General features: G+C 38.9%; 1 protein-coding gene across 3 annotated transcripts in view; it reads right to left on the bottom strand.

The window, feature by feature from the left end:
• Positions 1 to 1,577: 1,577 nt before the first annotated feature.
• Positions 1,578 to 22,987, bottom strand: part of SLC1A2 (solute carrier family 1 member 2) — a 164,617-nt gene continuing 143,207 nt past the window's right edge. For all 3 annotated transcript variants that reach the window (XM_032283564.1, XM_032283562.1, XM_032283563.1), the window contains exons 10-11: positions 14,954 to 15,185; positions 1,578 to 10,939 (exon numbers count right to left, since the gene is read on the bottom strand). In XM_032283564.1, coding sequence (XP_032139455.1) covers positions 10,868 to 10,939; positions 14,954 to 15,185 — 304 coding nt within the window. In that variant the 3' untranslated portion in view covers positions 1,578 to 10,867. The remainder of the gene's footprint in view (positions 10,940 to 14,953; positions 15,186 to 22,987) is intronic.

Here is a 22,987-nt window from a genome sequence, read left to right as displayed (position 1 = left end):
AGAATTCAAATTTCAGAGTTCAAAAGCTTAGAAGAGACCTAGTTGAAACCCCTCATTTTATGTATGCCAAGATGACTTCCAAATTGGAAAGACATTCAGCCACATCCATATGACCCTTCAGTGACTGAGTGGAGACAGAATTCCTGTGTCGTAACTCTCAGTCCACAATTACTCTTTCCCTACTTACCCCTGTAAATTCCTTTTTATTTTTCCTTTTCATGAAATGGTAATTAAAAGCAACACTTAGCTGGCCCTCACAAGGGATGGATTAAACACCTCTGCTCCAGAAGAACAGGGAAATCATACTCCTTGAGAAAGCAAAGTCAAGTCTCTCTCTGGTTATGTTGCCTTTGGCAGGAGTGGCTGACTTGGACCTAATAGTGTACATACTAAAGCATTAAGAAGTTTAACTTAACTCTAATTTGTGGCTTTTTGCTATCTTAAAATAAAATGGCAGCTGAGAGATTTACTCGTGAGCATATTTTTTGCAATTATGATTTAATTAACATTTTGGATGTGGATGGGATGTAGACCTGGCTGTAAGGGAAGAAGAAAATGTGTCTTTTCAAACGAAGTGTCCATTTTCAATATTTTAATGAATTACCGACAGTGGTAAAAAGAATTGTGGTGTATCACATTTATGTATTTTACTTAAAATTAAGTATTTGCCTCCTTTCCCCCCCAAAATAGAATGAGATAGAACAATTCAACTAATCCAGCCCACCTACCATGGGTGCCCTAGAGTGTGACCCAAGAGTCTGCCACTCTCTCTATGGGTCTCTGTTCCAGGACATGTAACTTTCAGTGCATCAGAATCCCACCATGCTGAGTGTGATCCTGCTGTTGAAGAGCATGCATTTTTTTTCTACAGCAATACCACCTAATGCTTGCCCCTTACTTCCACCGTCATCCTTCCAATACTGAGGGGAAAACTTGCTATGTTGAACTTGTTGAGAAATGAAATGTTTGTATACTATCCTTTATGAATGATTTAAAACATTTCTACGGCCCGATAGTCATTAGAGCTATTCACCAACTATTTCCATTTTTTTTTCCCTGTAAATCTGGTGAGGTTGCACTTCCTTCCTTTCTTGAAGTTAGATGGAGCTATGTGGATTGCTTTGGCCCTTGAAATACGAGCAGAAGTGAGGTGCATACATTCAGGGAAGCTGTAAGAATCCACGTAAGATTTGCCATGTTCCCCTTCCTGCACTGGCAGCTGCGGCAGCGGGGAGATGGAATCTCCCTCATACATCCTGAGTGAGGATAGCACAGAGCAGTCTCCCAGCCAACTGGTAATGGACATGTCACATGAATAAGAAATACACTTTGGTTATTTTAAGGCCCTGAGCTTTGGGGGCTACCCCATACTGGCTGATTCATTGATTTACAGCATTTAGTCCAACTCGCCACCTTTAGATCACAAGATGTAACTCCAATATATATTTAGGCTTCCTAGAAAATATTCATTTTAACATTGTAGCCATCAATTCATAAGTTTCTGCAAAAGGAATACTACTATGTAACCAAAAATTAGTCTAAAATGGGAATTAAGGAAGAGGCAACAACCAAAGAGGTTGGAATCCACATTTATTGATGAGAGATATATACACAGAAGTTAAAACACTTAGTGAAATATTGGATTCACAAGTTATTTCCAGTATATAAAGAATATCCAGTTATTTTACACATGAAATGTTACAGTAATCAGTCCACATTGTAAGAAAGCTTAGAAAGCTAAAGGCGAAAACAAAAGACCTCAAATACCCAAAATGTGCTTCATCAACAAGGCATTTTCTAGTACCACATATGAGAAACAATTCAAAAATTAGTTGAAGATTTTGTCTGTTTGCATTCATTAGTCTTTGAACACTATGTGCTATAGATGCTCTGTGCTACATGACTTCAGACCAATGGGGATCGTGAGTGTGAGGAATACAATTATTTTTATCTTTCGTTCTGGACATACAAGAATTTTCAAAGAGAATCCTGCATAAAGCTCCGTTTTCTTTCAGTGGGTATTCCATCCAAAATTTGAAAAGAGCTGAAGAAGCCACATTTTCAAGGAAAAATTAGCCTGTCCACCGTATATCCACCGTATAGCCACTGCAAATTAATGTGCTTCATGCCCCCTGATGATATCATAGGCTTTACCTTTCTTGAGAAAAGAGTAGGGCACTCAGAGTTCCCTACAGCACATGGCTATTTCTTCTCTTCCTTGGGGAGAAGAAAGGGGTTATAGGAACTATAGATCTCACTGCATTGTTTTTAGTGATAATTACACAGAATGTGAGAACATGTGCTTTAATAGGCAAGTGTATATTTGCATTAGTTAATCCCATCTTCAGTTATTCAAAACATGTATGCAGAACATATTAGCTAGAGGAGGTCATACTCCCTCACATATGTGGGACCTGTGCTTCATCGGTTACGCCTCACAACCCCCTAGGCTGTACACTGACTATTCCTGTGTTTCTAGTGCTCTACGTTTTTGCAGACAACTGGGAAGTTCACAGCCAGAACTGTGCTTCTGTGGGGTTTCACCTGCATGTCTATTTGCAGTTAGTTAGTCAGAAAATGTTTTTCCTGTACCCTGACTCAAAAAGCCAAGGGAGACAAGGCTCTTCAGAACTTTTCAGTCATGAGCATCATGATGAGTATTTGGCAACCAGAGAGGCCGACCTTTCTTTAAAGACATGATGCTAATATGAACAGGGGCAGACTAACTTTTTGTCTCTCTAAGCCCAATCCACCAAGCAAAGGAGGACTATAGATGAATGTTCTCATTCTAAACCTACCTAAGCCTAGGTAATCAAAAGTTCCACAGTTGCATTCACCATGTATTATACAGACATGAGATGACCTTTCACTAAGAACCAGGACATACACCCAGCCCATCCCTGCTCTGAATTGTGTATTTACAAAGGTGCTGGACACATACAGACTTTCAAACAATCATCAGTACAAAGGATTTATAGATAAATTCTTCACTCATATATATCCCCAAACCACACTGAGGAGGAGAAATGCTTCACGGCTAGTTATCTAAGTAGGAAAAGAAGGGTTTGCAAAACACCGATCGACATGTCTACTGCATTTAGATGAATAGCCAAAATATAACATATACAGTAAATTACAATACATCTATACACCATTTCACTGAAATTACACCTAGATCCCTACATTATAGCTACACAAAGTGCATAGGCACTGTTCTTCATGCGTGAACCAAGTGTCAGTGTGTACACACAGAGCTTCATGCTTTGACAGCTAGCTGTACTTGAAAATAGATACAATTATTGCCATTGAGGGTACATCTAATCTGTTTGTTTAATGGAGAGCAGGTTCAAATACATACCAATACACTTTCTATGTAACTGACTACTTTTTAAACCATGATAAAAATACTAGCCCTACCACCATCTCAGGAAGTATATTTGGTGGAAGGAAGACACCTTGTATTTGCAGTGGTTATTATTTTAACTTTCAGGGAGGTTACACAGTCTGTTATTCACCTGAGAACAGAAACTACCTGGGCTGTTTCTAAACAATTTCAGTATGATTCTAAGCCGCCATTTCCAGCCCCCAGTGATACAGTATTGCCTCATAGCTGGTTCTAAAGAATTTTTAAACTTTCTTTAAAAATATGTGCTCAATTCACATAACAATGTGACATTTACTACAAATTTTCTAGGCAAGAATTAACTGCAACAAATCTGTCCTGATTTCATCTCTAGCACTCATCCTCAGTCTCTGCTACTCAAAGTTTTCCTAAGCCAATTTTCACATAAACATTTAGGAAGGTATGAAACATTCTGATCTAGAAATGATCCTACTATTAACACCTTGTCTTTGATAGTCTTAGAGAAAAGCAAAATTAGAATGCTCAGATGGAAAAACAAGGCCTGGTGTCAAAAATTTTAAAAATCAGCACCATTCCTTGAGTTAAAAAGATGAATTGTTTAGATGCATATCCTAACCAGCTAAGGGATTTAAGCAATTCCTTGTTCTTAATGGTTCATTTTGTTTATTGCATCACTAAGAACTGGGTTCTTCAATTTGTCAAATGTGACTATATAGTCAGGAAACAATTGATAGCTCTAAATTGCTGAAGAAACTTCTTTTGCTCTAATTAGTTATCATTCTACATGGCTGGTTATATAGAAAATATCGTAAGAAAATATGTCTGCAAAATTACAGATACTAAATAGATTAATTCAGTCTACACTGAGTTCTTCATAATTTCTGATGAATAGTTACAAACCTATAACATTATTAAAGGATAAATTAATATTAAACATATAATATCCAGGTCTATAAATACATTTTCTAATGCTCTTTATAAATAATAGCAAACAAGCTAGGGGATTTGTTTAAAAAAATGTAAGACTGGACTGGAGGAATTTGTGGTTTTAGGGTGCAATACTGATCAGAGGGCAATATATTATCCCTGGTAACACAGACTCTTACCAGGAAGCCAAAATATATCTGCTGGCAACAAGATCAAGTTAGATTCACAGTTTGCCAGCTCTCTCCTCAAGCTGTAGAAAACAAATAGAAAAACAATATACAAAAATCCTCAAAAAAGTAGTTTTTTTTTATATACAAATCTCTATAGTGACCAGATAATCTGATCTGTGTTGTGCAACATGGAGATGCAATGCTGAGGTTTGTCCAAGAGAAGGACGCAGGGAGGGAGTTAAGGTGATTTGTAGAAAAATGTAGATGCCCAAGGATGAGTTTCTATAAGGGAAGTAACTCTTGTGGAGTATTAAACCACCAGACAGCCAACTTTCTGATCATGTATCTCAGGGAATTCACTCCATGCGGGAGAAACCTCAGAGATGTGCTGGACCAACTTCCTTGGCTAGTGTGTATATTTGCCCGCCCCCCCCAGCAAAGGCAACAGGCTGTTTCCAGGCAAGCAAAATGGTTGCCATGAGAAGAAATAATGCCCCAGAAGGAGTGAGGCTCTGACTGCATCATCTCCATGACAAGGGTAACAGCCAGTTGTCTGGTTCTAACATTCACCCAAGGATTGGGGCTATCTCCAGAGGAACCGACGACCTGTTGCTACCCGTTCTCTAGGTCAACTGCTCACTCTACAAAGCAGTGAAGTGTGTTCCAACAGCAGGTTTTATTCTCAGCACAAAAGGGCCCTGTGTAAAAACCAGAAGGACTTTGTAAAATAGCAAAACGAATATTTGGCCTGGAGGTTGGAAAGTGAAGCAAGGCTGGACATAGAAAACTGATATGGTTTAGGATAAATGAAATGGGGGCTTAGGGGCATCTCTCACTTTCTACAGCTTCTTATCTGGGTCAGTGAAGAAATTATGCTCATCTTGCTGTCTTTGCATCAGGTTTTTTGCACTAATGGAAAAAAAAAAAAACAGCCAACAAACAAAACCCAATCCTTTTAGTCCTAGCTTTACATCTTGCCCCTGCAAATACCGAAGAGCTAACGTCTTCTCTAGCAATAAAGGAGTTCACAACACAATAAATACCAACTCTAGTCTACTTAGCAGAAGTTTGGACAAAGAGCAAAGGTGCCAGCCATGGCCCATTGCAGCAGTCCCAGAAAGTGCAAGACGTTGTTTAAAGATCGTGGCTGGTGGCATGCACCTTGTAGAGCATGCATTGTATCCCACCCACCCTCGAAACTCATCAGACCTTGAAGAGGGTAATGATAGTCAGAAAATTCCATTCTTCTAAGTTAAGAGTGTCTCGTCCTGCAATGTGATGCCCATGATAAAAACAAACCAAAAGGAAAATGTGAAAATGAATCTGTGGGCTTACTTGTGAGTGGATGTGCATATCTACATCCTGGCAGAGAAGGGAAGATATTTACAAACAGTTGTGATTGTGTAACTCTTGCACCAAATTTCATAAGTGTTCAAGGTCATTTGCCAAAGGCTCTGAAATCCCCGTACTGGCTTGGCAGTTAGGACTGTTGGAGAAAAATGTGTTTTGGGTATTCAGAGTGGGCTCTGTTGCTACAGCAAGAATGATACAAGAGCTTGAGTGAGGCTATAGGTTCATCCAGTCCTCTCATGGTGACTCTGGAAGCATTTTTCCCTGAGCCAAATCACTACTTCTATTAGGAAGATGAGTTTAGGTAAAGGGAACTTTTATTAAAAAATATTTATTGGTGTCTCAAAACGTCAAACTGTGAATGAACATGGGTACCTTCCAAGCTTGTAAAACATCAAATGAATAGAGGCTTGAATTTAATTTCTCCCAAAGGGGATGAGAAAAATCTAAATTGATTATTCATTATTGTGGGCTGCTTCTACTTAAAATGTAAATAGGTCACATTTTATAGTAGGAAGCCTCTTAAAAAGGAAACAAAGCCAAGATCATAAAACATTGTGCTCACAGGGCTGGAAGGGGATTTTAATCATTTAATCAAACCCCTTCACTTTTCATATGGGAGAAAATGAAGCTTGGACATAAAGTGACTTGTGTAAGTCATACAGCTAAAAATGGGCAGAGTCTAAATCAAATGTTCCCTCTACCAAACCATGTTGTTTCTTATCATCTCTATGCCATTGTCTGAATTATCTGTGTTATGCTGTGAAGTTGGATACTATTTAATCAAAAGTCTGTTATCTATTCTAAAACCAAGCCTCACACTAACTTGTGTGATGGTTACTAAGCTGATTGGTGGTAAAGCAGCAACAACAAGTGGAATGATAGGAAGGGAGGAGGAGAAGTAGAAAATTCATTTTTTTTTTAGGGAAAATCATAAGCAAATGTTTCATGAGCAGCTGGAAACTCACTCTATGCTTGGAGAACAGTCTGCCTCTAGTGCCACCTGCCTGGGTTGGCATTCAGTGATCCTTCCAGGCTTAACCAGAAATTACTACAGATACTGAGACCATTTATCTTCTTTGACAATTAGACTTACAAAACTCTCACTCCAGAATTCTTTCAGGCTGTTTGCTTTAACTCAGTCTTCTTATGCACCCAGACTCTAGCATTCTTATTCGAAGAGCAAGTATGACAATAACTGAAAATTTCATTTGGTCCTTTTTCTTGGTGTGGAATGAGTTTGGTTAGAGAATAAGTAAAGCAAACCAGCAGCTCAGACAACTGGATAGCCCTAAGAGTTAGAGAGCAGCTAAGTGAGAAGAACCACTTCCACTGGGGTGTAACTGCTGTGCACTTTTATCATCAAACCAGGTGAGAGCTGATGAGACTTGTTTTTCAAGAGTCAGAACTATGGAAAATTCTCTCTGAGCATGGATATAACTATTTGGATTTATTGCTGCATTCCATGAATATTGCACAGGTAGCTGAAGCTTTGATTCCTACAAAAGTAAAAAACTATAACATAACTTTTGTTGTTCAGAACAAACGGATGTGTAGTATTTGAAAAAAACATGGCAGAACTGGGTTTCCTTTGGAAGACCCAGTAAATGAGATTCCCAACCACTTTACTCCAAAAGAGCTCCTTGACTAAATACATTTGCAAATGACATATTTCTCCATGCACAAGTGGAAATGACCAGAGACTCTCTAATCAACAGGACATTGGGATGCCTGGTAACACCTACCAGGAATCTCCCCATGATTTGAATTTTCCGTAAGCCTTTCTCATATTTTATGAGTTTAAATCCAGGATCTAGGCATTTTTTGGCACCCCTTCTTTCAGCTTTCATGAATATCCAGGCTGACTAGTGGTTCAAGAGGAGAAAGAATTATTTGCCTTTTACAGGGTATGGTAACATCTGCAGGCAGCAAAATCATAGGTTGTCTGTCTACCCTTAGTAGGAAGTAAAAACTGAATCTGATAGCTGTGTATTTCAGATCTCATCACGTAGAGTCTTATGTTGAAGATCTGTGGGATCTAGATGGTTGCCCTGATTTTTTGATGCTCTTTGTATGGGAAGCATGCCCCCAAAGATCTAAGGTAAAGTGTTACCCTGCAAGGTAAGCTATTCTTCTCAATGATTGGATTTGATTCATTGAATTTCAGTAAAGAATTAAGTGATGATTCCACTAGGGTTTCTCAAACGACAAGTATGAGACAGAGAAGGATTAAAGTCTATTTAGTTGGCTTTCTCTTGAAATGAGCCTAATTTCTAGAAAAACTGAATAAGTCTATAACAAAATGGCATTGCCGAAGCCCTGATTTACAGACCTTACAGGATGCAGTGTATGTATGCTTCTGGCCTGCTGTAACTGTATATAAATATAACATTTATGCATTATCAAAGAGTAACAGACTATTACAAGCATTCATATCTATGTTGAACCAATTAGGAAAAATCTATACATACAATTGGCAGGTTAAATGTATTCTATTTTAGATAAAGGTTATTAGAGGTATACCCTGGATCCATTTGTTCTGTTTATGGCACATATGCTGGGCAAAGAAAATCCCTAATGGGCATGGCATGGGAGAAATAAATGAGGTCTAAAAGAAAAAAACAGAGGACATAGACATATGTCAACTCTACATACATTTTGGATTTTCAGGCTAGTCCTGAGTTCAAGAAACTGTTTATTAATATGACTTATTGAGTTTCCAGAGGAATGTGATTTTCTAAGTAGATTCTCATGAGACTTCCTGCATATACTAAGTCTCAAACCAGAAAAACTTGCTTTGTGAAGTTGTGTACCTTGTTTCTTCTAAACACATGCCTGCTGCTATATTTACATGTTAACAGGATAGCTAGGAAAAAGTGGGAGACAAAACACACCAGAGAGGTTTTCAAGCAGAGTTTTGAGAAGACAATCCTGTGACCACTCCTTTGAGAAACATGCCCATTTATAAATGCCAAAGTTGGCCTTCCACAGCAAAAACAATAAGCTCCTAGACACGTTGCCTAGAGCCTACAGCTTACCATAAAAAAGCTCTTGGGAGCACCACTTAAAGAAAATCCTAAACAGCTTCACAGCTAAACCCAGGAACTGTCCCCTTGGTCTACAGCGTTTGCTGTAAAGAATGCATTTTCTGCTACTACACTTGAGCATATCCCTTGACCATCCTGTTAACTGCCCATCTACTGATAATAAAGACCAATGTCATTTAAAAAGCAAAAATGAAAAGTTGCCTAATATTGTTCAGTAGTGATCCTTATCCAAAAATAACTAGGTTTTAGGAGACAAAAACAACTGGAATCTCATGTCTCTTGTATATTTCAAAGGTATCTGATTTAGAAGAGAGAAGTCACAAAGAATAGATAAGAAAGGGTATTTGAGGTCCATAAACACTCTTATCTCAGAGAATTTCGGTTCTATAAACCATGAATATCTCAGCATCCCTCTGCTGGTCTCATGTAATACACCCTACTCTCTCCCTATAAACAAGGTTCCACATACTTCTTAGAGTCAAATATGCTTTATTTCTCAATGATTTAAGTCCCAAGCTTACTTCCAAACCCAGCAACCTTAGGAGAATACTGTGCGCTATTCAATAAAAAAGGATAGTAGAGACATTAAAAATTTAGCTTATATAACCAATCATTAAGGATTTGTTGGCTCTCTACTGCATGAAAGGCACTGTGCTACACCAATTACATTATTCCTTAAAACTTCACAGTCTTAAACAAGGTTCCATCTGCGAAGCGGTACAGAGCCATCCTTTGTTGCCACATCATGGTTCAACGCTACCTGGACACTGCCAAAGGAATGTCACTTTTATAGGGCTTTGCACAGATGTTTGTTTTTTGTTCCTTTCCACTGAGAAGACTGAGGAGGAAGACTGACTCTGCTTTCAACTGTGTCCTATACCTGGTTTTATGTGCTTTGATAGAAGATAACAAAAACCTTTCTACATATTAGATAAATTCGTGTTTTTGTTTCATCAAGAGATCACATTAAAAGAGGCACAGCCAACACAAGTGTCTTCCATGTGTGAGGACACTAAAATGATCAGGCTTTCCAGGATGATGAGATGATGACTGAAATAATTTGCAGATTAAAAATGTCTTTTTCATTAGAAACTCAAAAAATAATCTTTTTGGTTAAACAAAGCAAAACATAGACCAAATAATCTCACTTGATTTTACTATACCAGGTGAAGGCAAACCAAATATAAATAAATTTGAATATTTAATTCTGGCTAAGCTTCATGTTGACTGTGCTCTCTTAATTTTGTCAATATGTACAGTGGTTACATACAAAACACTTCCTAATCAATTATCAAATTTAGAGAGCATTATGAAACATACCTTGAAATTTAAACCATTGTTCTCACAGATTACATAGGGTAAGGCAGAGACATAGTAAGTTCTTTAATCAGCTGCCTTTAAGAGCATGGCTTCCTCTAAAACACTCTGAAACATTTTACTTAAAGAGTATATGGAAGATAAATTGTCAAAATTCCCTACGACAGGTGTTTGCTTTTAATCAAACTCTGTCCAAACTCTACCAGACATTTTAAGGGGAGTTACTTCTAGAGGCTTTTTAACAGAATCTCTTGTGCATAACAAGGCGAGGCATGGAGAACACTTTAAGGAATAACACACTGTGTGTTTGCTCATTATCCCAAGTCCCTGGAGTGTACCACACTGCTTTATGCATGTCCCCTGGGAAAAGAGCATCCACATTTCTGCATCTTGGGAGAACAGGGAAGCTGGCAAGAACGTGTCTTCAATTCAAACTGATTCCTCCAGCAGCATCCATTCAAATCATAATACAAGTGAGAAAATTAGACGGTTATAAAGCATTATTTGGCAAAGACACAGCACCGTGCCTGTCATCACTGACTCACAAGAGCTCCTCTAAGCCTCAGCTAACAGATTAGGTAAACATAGAAATAGGTGCATTTTTTTCCTTTTTAAAGAAAGCTTGTTTATATCATCATTTACCATAGGGTACGCTGGGGAGTTTATTCAAGAATTTGCTGAGACTCATATCCTTATTTCTCACGTTTCCAAGGTTCTTCCTCAACACTGCAGTCGGCTGACTTTCCATTGGCTGCCAGAGTTACCTGAAAATAATTATCATTAACATCCAGCTCACAGGCTACGAACCAGAAAAAAGCCCTGTGCGTTATGTGGAGAAGCACCAAATCCAAGGTTATATACTACGTGACTGAAATATTAGTTTTAAACAGAGTTCTTTCAAAATTGAATTTGAATTTGTCTTGGGTTTCAACAGTGATCTGAGAATTTTAAAAATCCATGTTTGCCTTGGGAGTATCAATGTATTAAAACTTCCTTGCAATTTGGGGAATAACTTCTATGTTTTTAATGTTGTGGGGTGTATAACTACCCAGTGATCCATCACACAGTAACACAGTCCTTAAAATATAGTGCCCATGTGCTACTCCATACAACCACAGAGGAAGAAATCCAGAACTAGGCATCTAGTTCTACTCATGCATGTGAAAGGTTCAGTTGCAATGGCACCAGGTAGATGGGCATACATATCCGATTTTTAAATCAGAAATCATGACGTTTCAGCTGTGCCAAATAAACTATCCCAGCTTTAAAAATTAAAGAGAAAAGTAGGGGGAATTAAAAGTCTGAGATCAGTGAGAATGTTTATCTAAATTACTTCAATGCAGTCATTTAATAATCAGATGTAATTACCAGACCATCTATATTATGCTTCCCTGGCTCAAAGTGAACTGAACCTTTATGCAGAATAGGAGGTTTTCCCCTCCACTTCTAAGTAGTTTTCCTAGCTTACCTTCTGTCTGACTGTCCTCAACGTCATGTGCAAACTTAAACCCACGACTGAGATTCCACATAATGGAGAGACTGGATTTATGAAAGCATTAGAATATGGAGACATGACAAACACAGCAATGTTTGAAAGAAATCTTTCTTCTTACCCAAGTGGAATTGAAATGCATGCATCATGACCACATACAACATGCTAGGAACAGAAAACCAAGTGCCCTTCAATGAATCAAGGAAAGGGAAATAAAAACCATTTATCCAATCCCCATTAGCCACCCCTCCCCCCCTTTTTTTTCAGAAAAACAGGCCATGCAATTAGCAATGACTGTTCCACATGCAGTTATTCTGATTAAACTTGAAAAACTATTGTGTAACTTCAAACTACTATTACCAGGCAAGAGTTTGAATACACAGACCAACAAGACATAACAATGTTTGAAATGGTTAAAGTTTTGACCAGAGCTGCAGCAAATTTGTTTCCCTTTCAGTGAACTGTCAAGAAAGACTGCCAGGGACAGAATGTCTGCCTGGAGAAAGTTGCCTGTTCCCTATGACCTTGAATGTGTCTATTTGGCTCTCAGTGATGAACCACATCAATAGTTGTACAAAATTATCAACCATAGTGTGGTGCCTTTGGAAGAGCCAGACAGCACTTGGGGGGAGGTGTTTTTGTTTTGTTTTTTTATTTGTAAATACTGAGGCCTATGTTTCAAAAGTATCTGGGACAGCAGCTTTTTGTCATTTCCTTTCTTGGCTGTGCTAAAGAAAGCTAGGACTCCATTCCTCAACCCAACCCATCCCACTCCTCTCTGCTCCAAATACTTGGGTAATAGAAAACAAAAAGAGGAAGGCATTGGCAGCAAGCACTGACATCTCAGTTTTTAAAAAGTGGGAAATAAATAGACAGAATTAACCATAAGGAAGTTCAAAGGAATAAATAGATGTGACCCAGATACCCTCAGAAAGGGTGTAAATTCATCTCCATGGCTCTGAGTGCCTCCTTCCCACATCATCGTCAACACAGTTAACTGATTTAGAGTGAGAAGAATCAACATGCTTTACCTAGCGAAGGCTGAGGATCAAATAGCTTTCACTGAGCTGAACCCAACCATTTCATTAAAAATGTAAACAGCTGAAATAGTTGATAAACCAATAGAGCTATATTCATCATCTTTAAGATGTGCTCAGTTTGACCATTGTCCACCTAAATGCTAATTAACCAATGAGTTTGCAGGTGGTCGGCTGGCTAGCTATAGAGACTGAGCCACTATCTCCATGGAACTGACCAGCAAAAAGGTTATCTGAAATATAGCAAGGACTAAAGATGCTAAAATGATACATTCAACAAATATTTATTGAGCCTCCTACAACATGCCAGACACTGTTTTAGGTGCTGGGTCACGGTAGTATAACTGGGGACAAAGCCTGACTCCTAAGACCTTACTTTCTACTGATGTGGATAATTCACAAACATTTCCCTATAGGGCTTGAAATGTTTTGCTTTAAAAAATGAAGCAAATTTATCCTGATGTGTTTGATGTCCTTCAAAAACAAATACAGGAAGTCTGAAATCTAAAGATATCTCATGCCCACACACCTTTTTCAAAAAGTGTCCTACAAAATATTAAGAAGCCTCTTGAGAAACTCAAAAAGGGCCATACGCAATTAACCACTAGGATTCTTCTCAAATATAATTATGAAATTTTTAAAAATTTGATTTTTTTGTTATACCTAATTTTCCTCATATGGCAATAATTTGAGTTCAAGTCTTATCACCATTACAACACTGTATATTCTTTTTGTTGTCTTCCAGTCCCTAATTTATGGCTTTATAGATAATAGACATTCAATAAACACTTGATGAATAATCAAAATATAGGATCTTATAGGAATGAGAGAGGGGCACTCAACCAAATCTTACAAGGCACACAATAAGTACTTAAATATAATAGAACATAGAGCCATTCACAAGATTATTGACCCTTGTGAAATTTAAACCAACACTTTGATGGGGAATAACCCAGCACTTCACTCAGATGTGGGAAATACTAGCTTTCCAGGAGAATGGATTATGTCCTTTACATAATCTGGTACATCTGAATTTCTAATAATTTGAATCATTTTCACTGAGGCAATTAATATACTTATGCAATTGCCACTGATACAAATTTTCCTACCTAATTTGTATCAGAGTCCTTGTTCTCCCACGTGTGTATCCTACATAGAGAGGACAAGAAAAGCCTGTGCTAGTCCACTAGAATTCTGGACCTATGTTACAATCAAGCAAAGAGAATTGCTTCTGTGACACCCTTAGTTGCCCAGCAAGAGCCATGGTATGATATATAATTGTAATGACCCAGAAATAATATAGGAAGAAATTAGTCATTAAATGTGACCTTGTCAACAGAAGTCAAAAAGGTACCAGAGATCTCTGGCTGGGTTCAGACTGTCCTCAGCTGCTGTGTGAAATCATTTTAGCAAATCAACCCCTAGACTTGATTCTGCTCACCTGCCAGGGTTTCTCCAAGTTTGCTTTACTCTGGTCATGACACTCTGACTTTGACAATGTCAGATTAGTTAACAATGAAGGGTAGAGAAAGCTCATCAGGCTTGAAGAATTAGCACCCAACAGCTTGGAGGAGAGCCCAGAACATCCATGCTGCAGAAAGATGGCACGGCCAGGCAGTGTATGAGAGGTAATGTTTTTAAAATGACATTTCTGGATAATTGTCCTGAAGGATAGCTGTTCTTTACTTGAAATTGTTTACTCACTTTTGGAGCAAGGTACTCTCAGGTCAAAATTCACCTTTCCCACAAAAATAATTAAGAAAAAAATAATTGTGTAAAGTTATGTGGGCACATTTTTGACCAATATGTGATATATAGCAAGGAGGAATATCTGTGCTAGGTTCATCAGATGATGCTTGGGAGTTCTCTTGATGCTTCATCTGAGGAATCAAATATTTCAAAATCAGCAAAGCTCTACTAAACCACAAATTCTTGGGCAAAATATTCAAGGTAACTGGTCAAATTAGTCAAGTAGGGTGGATGCGGAAGTCAGAATGGTTGTTGTGCATCACATGGATAAAATAAGCAACTGATTGACTCTTTCACTGTCAGACTTGTTGATTTCCTGCCAAGTTAGACACAGAATTAGATGATCTGGGACTCACAGAAGCTTGGGTTACATGATTCTTTAGGAAAATAAATGTGACAATAATACATGCAGGGCGTTATGGGTTTGTTTGTTTGTTTTTTAAGAAATTGAGCATGCACTACTATATACAGGTCTCAATATCCATGAATGGGAAATGTACCTTGCACTCATCTACTATGACAGAGTTGTGTGCGGCATAGACACACTGATTAGAGTTGCTTTCCCTATGGTTCTTCATGTCATCATAAATGGATTGAGTCTTGGTCATTTCAATATCTTCATGCACTCGATGCTGGGAGTCAATGGTATCCAGCTCAGACTTGGAGAGGTGATAGACTATCCCAGCCCCAAATGAGTCACCAACAACATTGACTGAAGTTCTCATCCTGTCCCTGGGGACAAAGAACAGAAAAGATTCAGTGAGGAAGCAGTATTATGTGGTAGTTGAGAAGTCAAGGTCTAGAGTCAGAGAGACATAGGGTTGAGTTCCGGCTCTACTTTTTACCTCTGCCTGATCTGGGGCAAGTTACTTAACCTTCTTGAGCCTTGACTCCCCTGTTTGTCACTCGGAGATAGTGCTTATACTTCTCTCACAGACTGTGTGAAAATTCAATGAGTTAATGTACATAAAGTGCTTAGCAAAATGTCTGGCAAAAGGTAAACATCAATAACCAGTAGCAAAGAAAAAGTAGGAGGAGGAGGAGGAAAGAAAGGATTAAAGAAAAACAATGTGTCCAAATCAGAATTAGTACACAGGCTCCAGACACACCCAGCTGAGTCCAGAAATCTCTCCTGATTTATACTTTTCTGTTTTTGAGGACTCTACACTATTTCTGCTTAGCTTACTTAATAGTTTTATTGGAAAGACTAACCACCTGTGAACTTTCTCATAGTAGAAAATGTATTCTTTTTGTAAGAATGGAAACTAACTCTTCCTTTCTCCCTGCACCCCCTTCCCTCACACAGAGACACAACTGTTAGATAAGAAATCCAGCCATAATTTTCTCATTGACCAATATGTGCTATGACTGCATGTCCTGAAAAAAAAAAAACAAAAAAAAACCAAAATACTTTATCTTGCTCTACTAACCTAAAAAATTTAAAGCTTTCAGAGTGTTTCAGGAACCAGGGAATATTAAGAAAATCTTTTTCCCAATCTTGTGTTGCAAGTTTTGACTTGAAAAATATGATGGTTGATAACTCTCTCTCTTAGAAATTCAGTGCCAGGAAAGCTAATTAAATTCTTAAGAGTAAGTTTTGTCCTCTCAACTATAAGTTCAAGCCAAATCAGTGTGAAGAATCCTTTTGGCCATGTTTACCAGATATTCAGTCTTAAACCACAAAAAAATGTTTTAAAAAGTTTAAAATGAAGGAGTAAACATAAAGATGCTGCTGAGACAGTCTTAGTCCAGGACATTCTAGCTTTCAATTCAAATAATATTCATTCCAGGCAAAGAAGAAACCTCAATTTGTTCTCAGAACAAAGACTCAAAATAAATTCTAGTTGCTATTATCAATTTCTTACTGGAGGGTAAAAAGGACACTGCACTAGGAAGAGTCTGGAAGAGTCTGGCCTGGCTCCCTTGCAAGGCCAGTTGTTTGCAAGGTATAAGCTGGTGGTCTTTCTAATTTCAACTAGAAAGAAAATGTGTAGGAAAAAATGTGCTCAGAGCTGGAGTTTAACTCTCATGGGCATCTTTGCATCTGAGAATGCTTTTGCGCCTCTTCTGCTTTGGAGAATCTGCCTCAGGGTGATCGGTCTACAACTGAATGAAGACTGGGTCTTGGAGGTTATCCATAAAATCGGGCACTTGGAATAGATTGCTAAGAAGCCCCGTATGTGGGTTTAGGAAGGAATGCATGATAGTAGTTAAGAAAAAGCATAGATGTTAGAGGCAGCCTGATTTGGATTCAAATGCTAGCTATGTCCCTTACCTTATGTGGGACAACCCTGATCATACTTGACATTTGTGAGCCTTAGTTGCCTCATTTATAAAATGAAAATAATAAAAATCTCCAAAACATAAGGTTGTTGTGAAGATTAAGTAAGATAACAAAGTGCTTACATGCTTCCAGACATTTAACAAGAACTCAAAAAATTATTTAAACTATAATTATGATTTTAATATTATAAATTATATCAAGTCAATTCAAATATATTTGTGGCAGCTTCTAGGTAGCTTATCCAAATATGGCTAGTTAAGCTACTCTCTCCCTGTGAAAACATGAATCCTATTTATAGTACAACAACTCCCATGGCAAAACTCCCAACTAACTAGCTGACCTATGTGCCTGTTATATGGTTGTGGTCTAGTCTGGAGCTACTCCACTATACTTTCATTCCCTCCTGGAATGTAACCTAAGTCATATATCTGTGAAAGGAAAGTAAACTCCAGACCCCAATTTACTGTGCCAAAATGAAAAAAAAAATTAAGGTGAAAGTTGAATTATGCAAGAAACTGCCTTTCCTTTTGTTCCTAAGCAGTTATCTAATAGTTAAATATCTCCACCGGTAGCTACTACCCTTTGTTCACCTTATCTTCTATAAAGTGCCAATTTACTGAGCACAAGACAAATACATCATTGTCTATTCCTTACCAGCTTCTTTTCCCTGCCAACATGTGGATTCAGTAATGTGACCAGACTCTTCCTTTTTTCCCTCCAGTCTGCTTTTCCACTTTAAATATGGAATCCCTCAGAATCATCATTGGAGAAAAGTACAGGCTACAGACTATTTCTGTGATTCTGCGTTTTTTTTTTTCTGGGCATGTCTTTAACCTTGGAAGAATAAACTTCTAAATTGATTGAGATCTGACTCAGATACTTTTTAGTTTACATATCCAATACCTTTGACCCATTGCAAAATCCCAAAAAATGCCAAAGTCTTCCAGAGCAATACTCTGAGTACCCATTGACCTTATAGCCCAGAATAATCTGCATTATTGGCAAAAAAAGAGACCAAAGGTAATGGTGGTGATGGTGGTAGTGATAATGATGATGACATTTAAATTTATATCACACTTACTATGTATAAGAATATACTTTATAGGCCGGGCATGGTGGCTCATGCCTGTAATGGCAGCACTTTGGGAGGCCAAGGTGGGCGGATCACCTGAGGCCAGGTATTTGAGATCAGCTTGGCTAATGAGGTAAAACCCCATCTCTACTAAAAGTATAAAATAAGTCGGGCATGGTGGTATACACCTACAATCCCAGATACTCGAGGGGCTGAGACAGGAGAATCACTTGAACTTGGGAGACAGAGGTTGCAGTGAGCCGAGATCATGCCACTGAACTCCAGCCTGGGGGACAGGTGAGACTCTGCCTCAAAAAAAAAAAAAAAAAATATATATATATATATATATATACACACACACACACACATATATATACTTTATAGATACTACCTTATTTAATCCTCACTATAACTCTGAAGAGGTACTATTACTCATTTGCTAGACAACAGAACTGAGGCCTGGAGATATTAGTGGCTTCCCAAAGTCCCACATCCTAGTAAAGGCATACAGCAAATGTGCACACAGGCAGTACCATTCCGGAATCTTCCATCTGCCACATGTTGAGAAGCACCCCGGAACCACACAGCCCTGATTTTGAATCTAGCTTAGCCACTTACTGTGTGATCTGGACGACTTACTGCTGTGATCTGAATGTTTGCATCCCTGCAAAATTCATATGATGAAACCTAATCTCCAAGGTGATGCTATTTGGAGGTGGGGCCGTTGGGAGGTGATTAGGTCACATGGATGGAGCCGTCATGTATGGGACCAGCGACTTCAGAAAAGAGGCCCAACAGAGACTTCTTGGCCCTTCTACCATGTGAGGTTAGAGCGAAAAAGATAGCTGTCTATGAGGAAGTAGGCCCTCACCAGACACAAAATCTGCCAGTGCCTTGGTCTTGGACTTCCAAGCCTCCACAGAATTGTAAGAAATAGATCTTTGTTGTTTATAAGCTACCTGGTCTATGGTATTTTGTTATAGCAGTCTGGATAGATTAAGACACTTGCTCAACTATAATTTTTCTCGTGTAGCCAAAATAACTATTAATACTTTATAGAATTTGGAAGTTCAGTTCCTAGCCCATGGTTGACACTCATTATGTGCTGGTTCCTGCCCTTTTTGTGAATAACTCCACTCACAAACCATCTTCTGAACAAAGGCATAAAATACTATGCTAAAGGGTTAATGACCTTTTCAGTTTGATAAATCCATTTCCACTCAAATTGTTGATGTAGGTTTACAAACTGCTGCTTCTTCAACCTTTGATATCAAATCCTTCCTCTCCAGAAGCAGCCACTGAAGCAACCAAGTTTTTGGAACAGGATTTCTGAGTAAGCTTTCCCCACATTTTTTTTTAACCACCAGATCTCTTCCAGGCCATCAGATCTCCCTGAATTTGAAAAAGAACTCTTGCCAATGAAATAGCCATTAGGACAGGAATGAATGGAAGACAGAGTTGAATAGAATAAAAACAGAAGACAGAGTTGAATAGAATAAAAACAAAATGGGGGGACGCAGTGGCTCACGCCTGTAATTCCAACACTTTGGGAGGCTGAGGTGGGCAGATTACTTGAGGTCAGGAATTTGAGGCTAGCCTGGTTTCTACTAAACCCAGCCTCTACTAAAAATACAAAAATTATCTGGGCATGGTGGTGCATGCCTGTAATTCCAGCTACTTTGGAGGCTGAGGCAGGAGACTCATTTAAGCCCAGCAGACAGAGGCTGCAGTGAGTTGAGATTGTGTCACTGCACTCCAGCCTGGGCGACAGAGCAAGACTTGGTCTCAAAAATGAATGAATGAATGAATAAATAAATAAATAATAAATAATTTTTTAAAAAGAATAAAAACATATTGATGCTTTTATTTATTTATTAATTTATTTATTGATGCCAAATCAAGACGGAATGGGCCCTGGACCTAGGGTGAGAATGCTAATCCAGGGCTTCTGACTTCCACTTGAGAAAATCACTTTTCACCTGAGCATGAAATAAGGAATAAGGCTTATCCCAACCTCACAGGAGGTTGTATTAAGTGAAATAAGGGAAATATTAGACATGCTTTAAGTACTCATTGTAGGTTACAGGAGCACATGAACATGAAAGTGTTCCTTTTCTTACACCTGTCAAGAGCCAAGTAGAAAGAAAAAGAAAACATCAACTCTAACACTTTCTGAGTTCTTTGTTAGGGAATTTATTCATTCAACAGATGTTTAATGAGCATCTTAGAGTGTGCAAGGGCACTATGCCAATTGCCTGGGCAGTAAAACCCTTCTCACACTCCCTTTTCCCCAAGAACCCATGTACTCTTTATTTGTCCATCTCCCCCACTACAGTGAGATAAACGTTCAAACAGAAATAAGTACGGAGTGCTACAGGGTCACGTCGGTAGAACACTTTATCACACTTGGGTCATAAGAAAAAGCTACAAGTACGAGTGTTTTGAGTTAAGCCCTAAGGATGCATCCAAGAAAATGAGCTAGAGAGATGAGATAAATAATATGCATAAAACATAAGAAGTAAGAACACTTAGATGAATTCAGGATGGCTAACAAGTATAGTGAGAGATGCAGAACATAAGAATTAACCAATTATGTATGGCTTTATCAGCCAAGTTCAGGAGTTAGTCTTTATCCCAAGTATAATGAAGAACCATTGAAAGAAAAGATCATGTTTGTTCCATTGTGAAGAATGAACTAAAAAAAGCCTGAAAGAGTGAAATCAAGTTAGTGAGAATATGGTGTGTTTGGAGAAAGATGGATTTGAGCAAGACTCAGGAGACAAAATTACAGGACTTGAAGACTGATTGGTTACAGGGAATATGAAAGAGGCAAACATTCCTCTCAGGTTTCTGGTTTGGGCAACCAGTAGACAGTGTAACCATATGTAGGAAGCGTGATGAGTAGAATGGGAAAGATTCTGGCTTTGGCTTGGACATGTTGAGGACGAAGCATGTGACTCAGTTATGAGCAGATGCCCTCCATATGGCTGGTAGTATTAATCGACAGTCAGGAGACACATCTCACATCTGAGATGCAGGTGATAATAGGACTCGTACCATAGAGGCAGCTGAGGATGCCACAGAGGTGCTTAGTTAACCCTTGGAGAGAAGGCAGAGTGAAAAAAGCAGACAATCTAGGCTGGAACACTGAGGTCAACCAACGTTTAATGAATGGGCAAGATAAGAGCCTAAAACATGAAAGGAAACTTGAAGAGTTTGGCATTTCGTAAGTAAATGGAAGTATGCTTCCAAAATAAGGGTGTGGCAAACAATGCTAATTATTATCTAGGGATCAAATGAGATGAGGGTAAGAAAGTTCTTTTGTTTTTAACAACAAAGAGGTCACTATTGGGCTGGCAAGGGCAGTTTCAATACAGAGGCAGTGATAGAAGCCAGCTCACTATAGGCAAAAAATTGAATGTGAGGTGAAGAAATGGAGACATTACCTATAATTAGCTTATTCAAGATGACTGATGGAGAAAGGAAGGAGAGGAAATGGCTGATAAAAATGGAAAGGAGATCAAATTTTTAAGAGGTAGAATATTTGAACGTGTTTAAATCAACATGAGAAGATGTTGGTGGAGAAGAAGTAACTGAAGATACAGAGAAGAGGGAATAATTGATGAAGTTAGGTTCCTAGGAAGATCAGAGAAGAGGGAAGTCCAGAGTGGAGATAAAGGTCATTTCCTTTGGTGAAGAGACTGTATTCCATCACTACGGAAAGGAAGGAGTCAAAGGCAAGGTTATGAAGATAGGTTTCTAAGTGAGAAGGCAGGAGGTTAAAGGGGATCTGTTAAACAGCAAGCTGTTAATTTGGATTAAACTAGAATATCAGAGTCCTCTCATGCCAGGCTTCTCTGCCACAAGGCATTCTGGGAATTTTCTCAGAATGCCCAGCCAGGAGGTAGGTCATGGCTGTGCTGCTTGGGTCTCCCTTTCTGAAAATGCTACAGGGCAGAACATCCTTGAGGCTGCCAGGGGAATGTCTGACCAACTCTGGGGAAGTTTAACTCAGCCCCAGAACAGGACATGGGAATTTGTGGTTCATGTGTGGGAAGTTCCTCCACAGGCAAAATTTCATTTTCCCTAACAATCATCCCTGACCACTCAGGAAACCCTGGTCTTTCGTGTTGACCTCAGGAGCTTCAAGCCTCAGTAAAAAACAACTTAGAGTGTGACGCCATCTTTGGGTCTGGATGCTGTGTGTCAGGACTGAAAGAAGGGGATGGAGATGAAAGCGGATCCTGCATTTCATGGGTTTTCTACAATGACATGGCTATGCTTTAGAGTCACCAGGAACCAAAAATGAGAGAGGGGCTTCATTGAGTTATTTCGCACTGAGTCACTGGGTCTGGTTGATTGGAAGAAAAACAAGCACCAAGGTACTCTGTCTCATCTTCATCTCTCAGTCTAAATCCTCTAGCAGGGAAATGTGAAATCGTCTGGAAGTCCTGGTTCACAGGGAGGAACAGGGCCGAGGGAGCTGGGTCACCCACAATTCATCTGGTGTCTGACATTGGGTAGAATCATATGAAATTGCCATTTATTTTGAAATAAAAAGGCCAAACACTCGCAATTTCATATGGTTCAACTTAATATTGATGGAAACAAAACATAGTGCCTGCCTCTCAGGATGTAAGGTGCTGAAGGACTGTCTTTAGGGGCAGAGTGTGTGGCAAAGGGGTCACTTGAGGCCCCAAACCTGAGGAAGGCTGGCACAGCTCTGGGTATTCAAGGGCTAAAGCCACATGGGGTTAGAAAAGAAAAGGAGATCCACGTAAATACTGGCCAGGAGCGTAAAGTCGGATTCCAGCCTGGATGACAATTCTGGCTCCAGCAGAAAAGATTTCTTAGCCTGTCTTCTTCAGCTTTCTCATTCATAACATATGGAGAGTGATACTTGTATGCAAGCATGTTGAGAAGATAATAACTGCTAACATGTATTGAGTGCTTGTCAACCAAGATGTCCTCCACCAAGGCTCTTTCATATAAAAGGCTTATATGACCCAGAAGAAGCTTCTCATTATATTACCATTTTTAGTCCAAGTGAAAAGGGGATCAGAGCATTTTCTCTTTTATTCCTCCACTACACCTTATCCACACTCTTCTTTTTGCACCTAGCAGGCTCCATTGGAATTTCTTGACCCCATGACTAGACTATAAGCTCCTTGAGGACTG

Source organism: Sapajus apella, unplaced genomic scaffold (genome assembly GCF_009761245.1).
Source record: "Sapajus apella isolate SASKATOON/1434 unplaced genomic scaffold, GSC_monkey_1.0 scaffold14, whole genome shotgun sequence".
Lineage (NCBI taxonomy): Eukaryota > Metazoa > Chordata > Mammalia > Primates > Cebidae > Sapajus > Sapajus apella.
The sequence above is the reverse complement of the archived record's forward strand: the minus strand, read 5'-3'. Positions and strand labels throughout refer to the sequence as shown.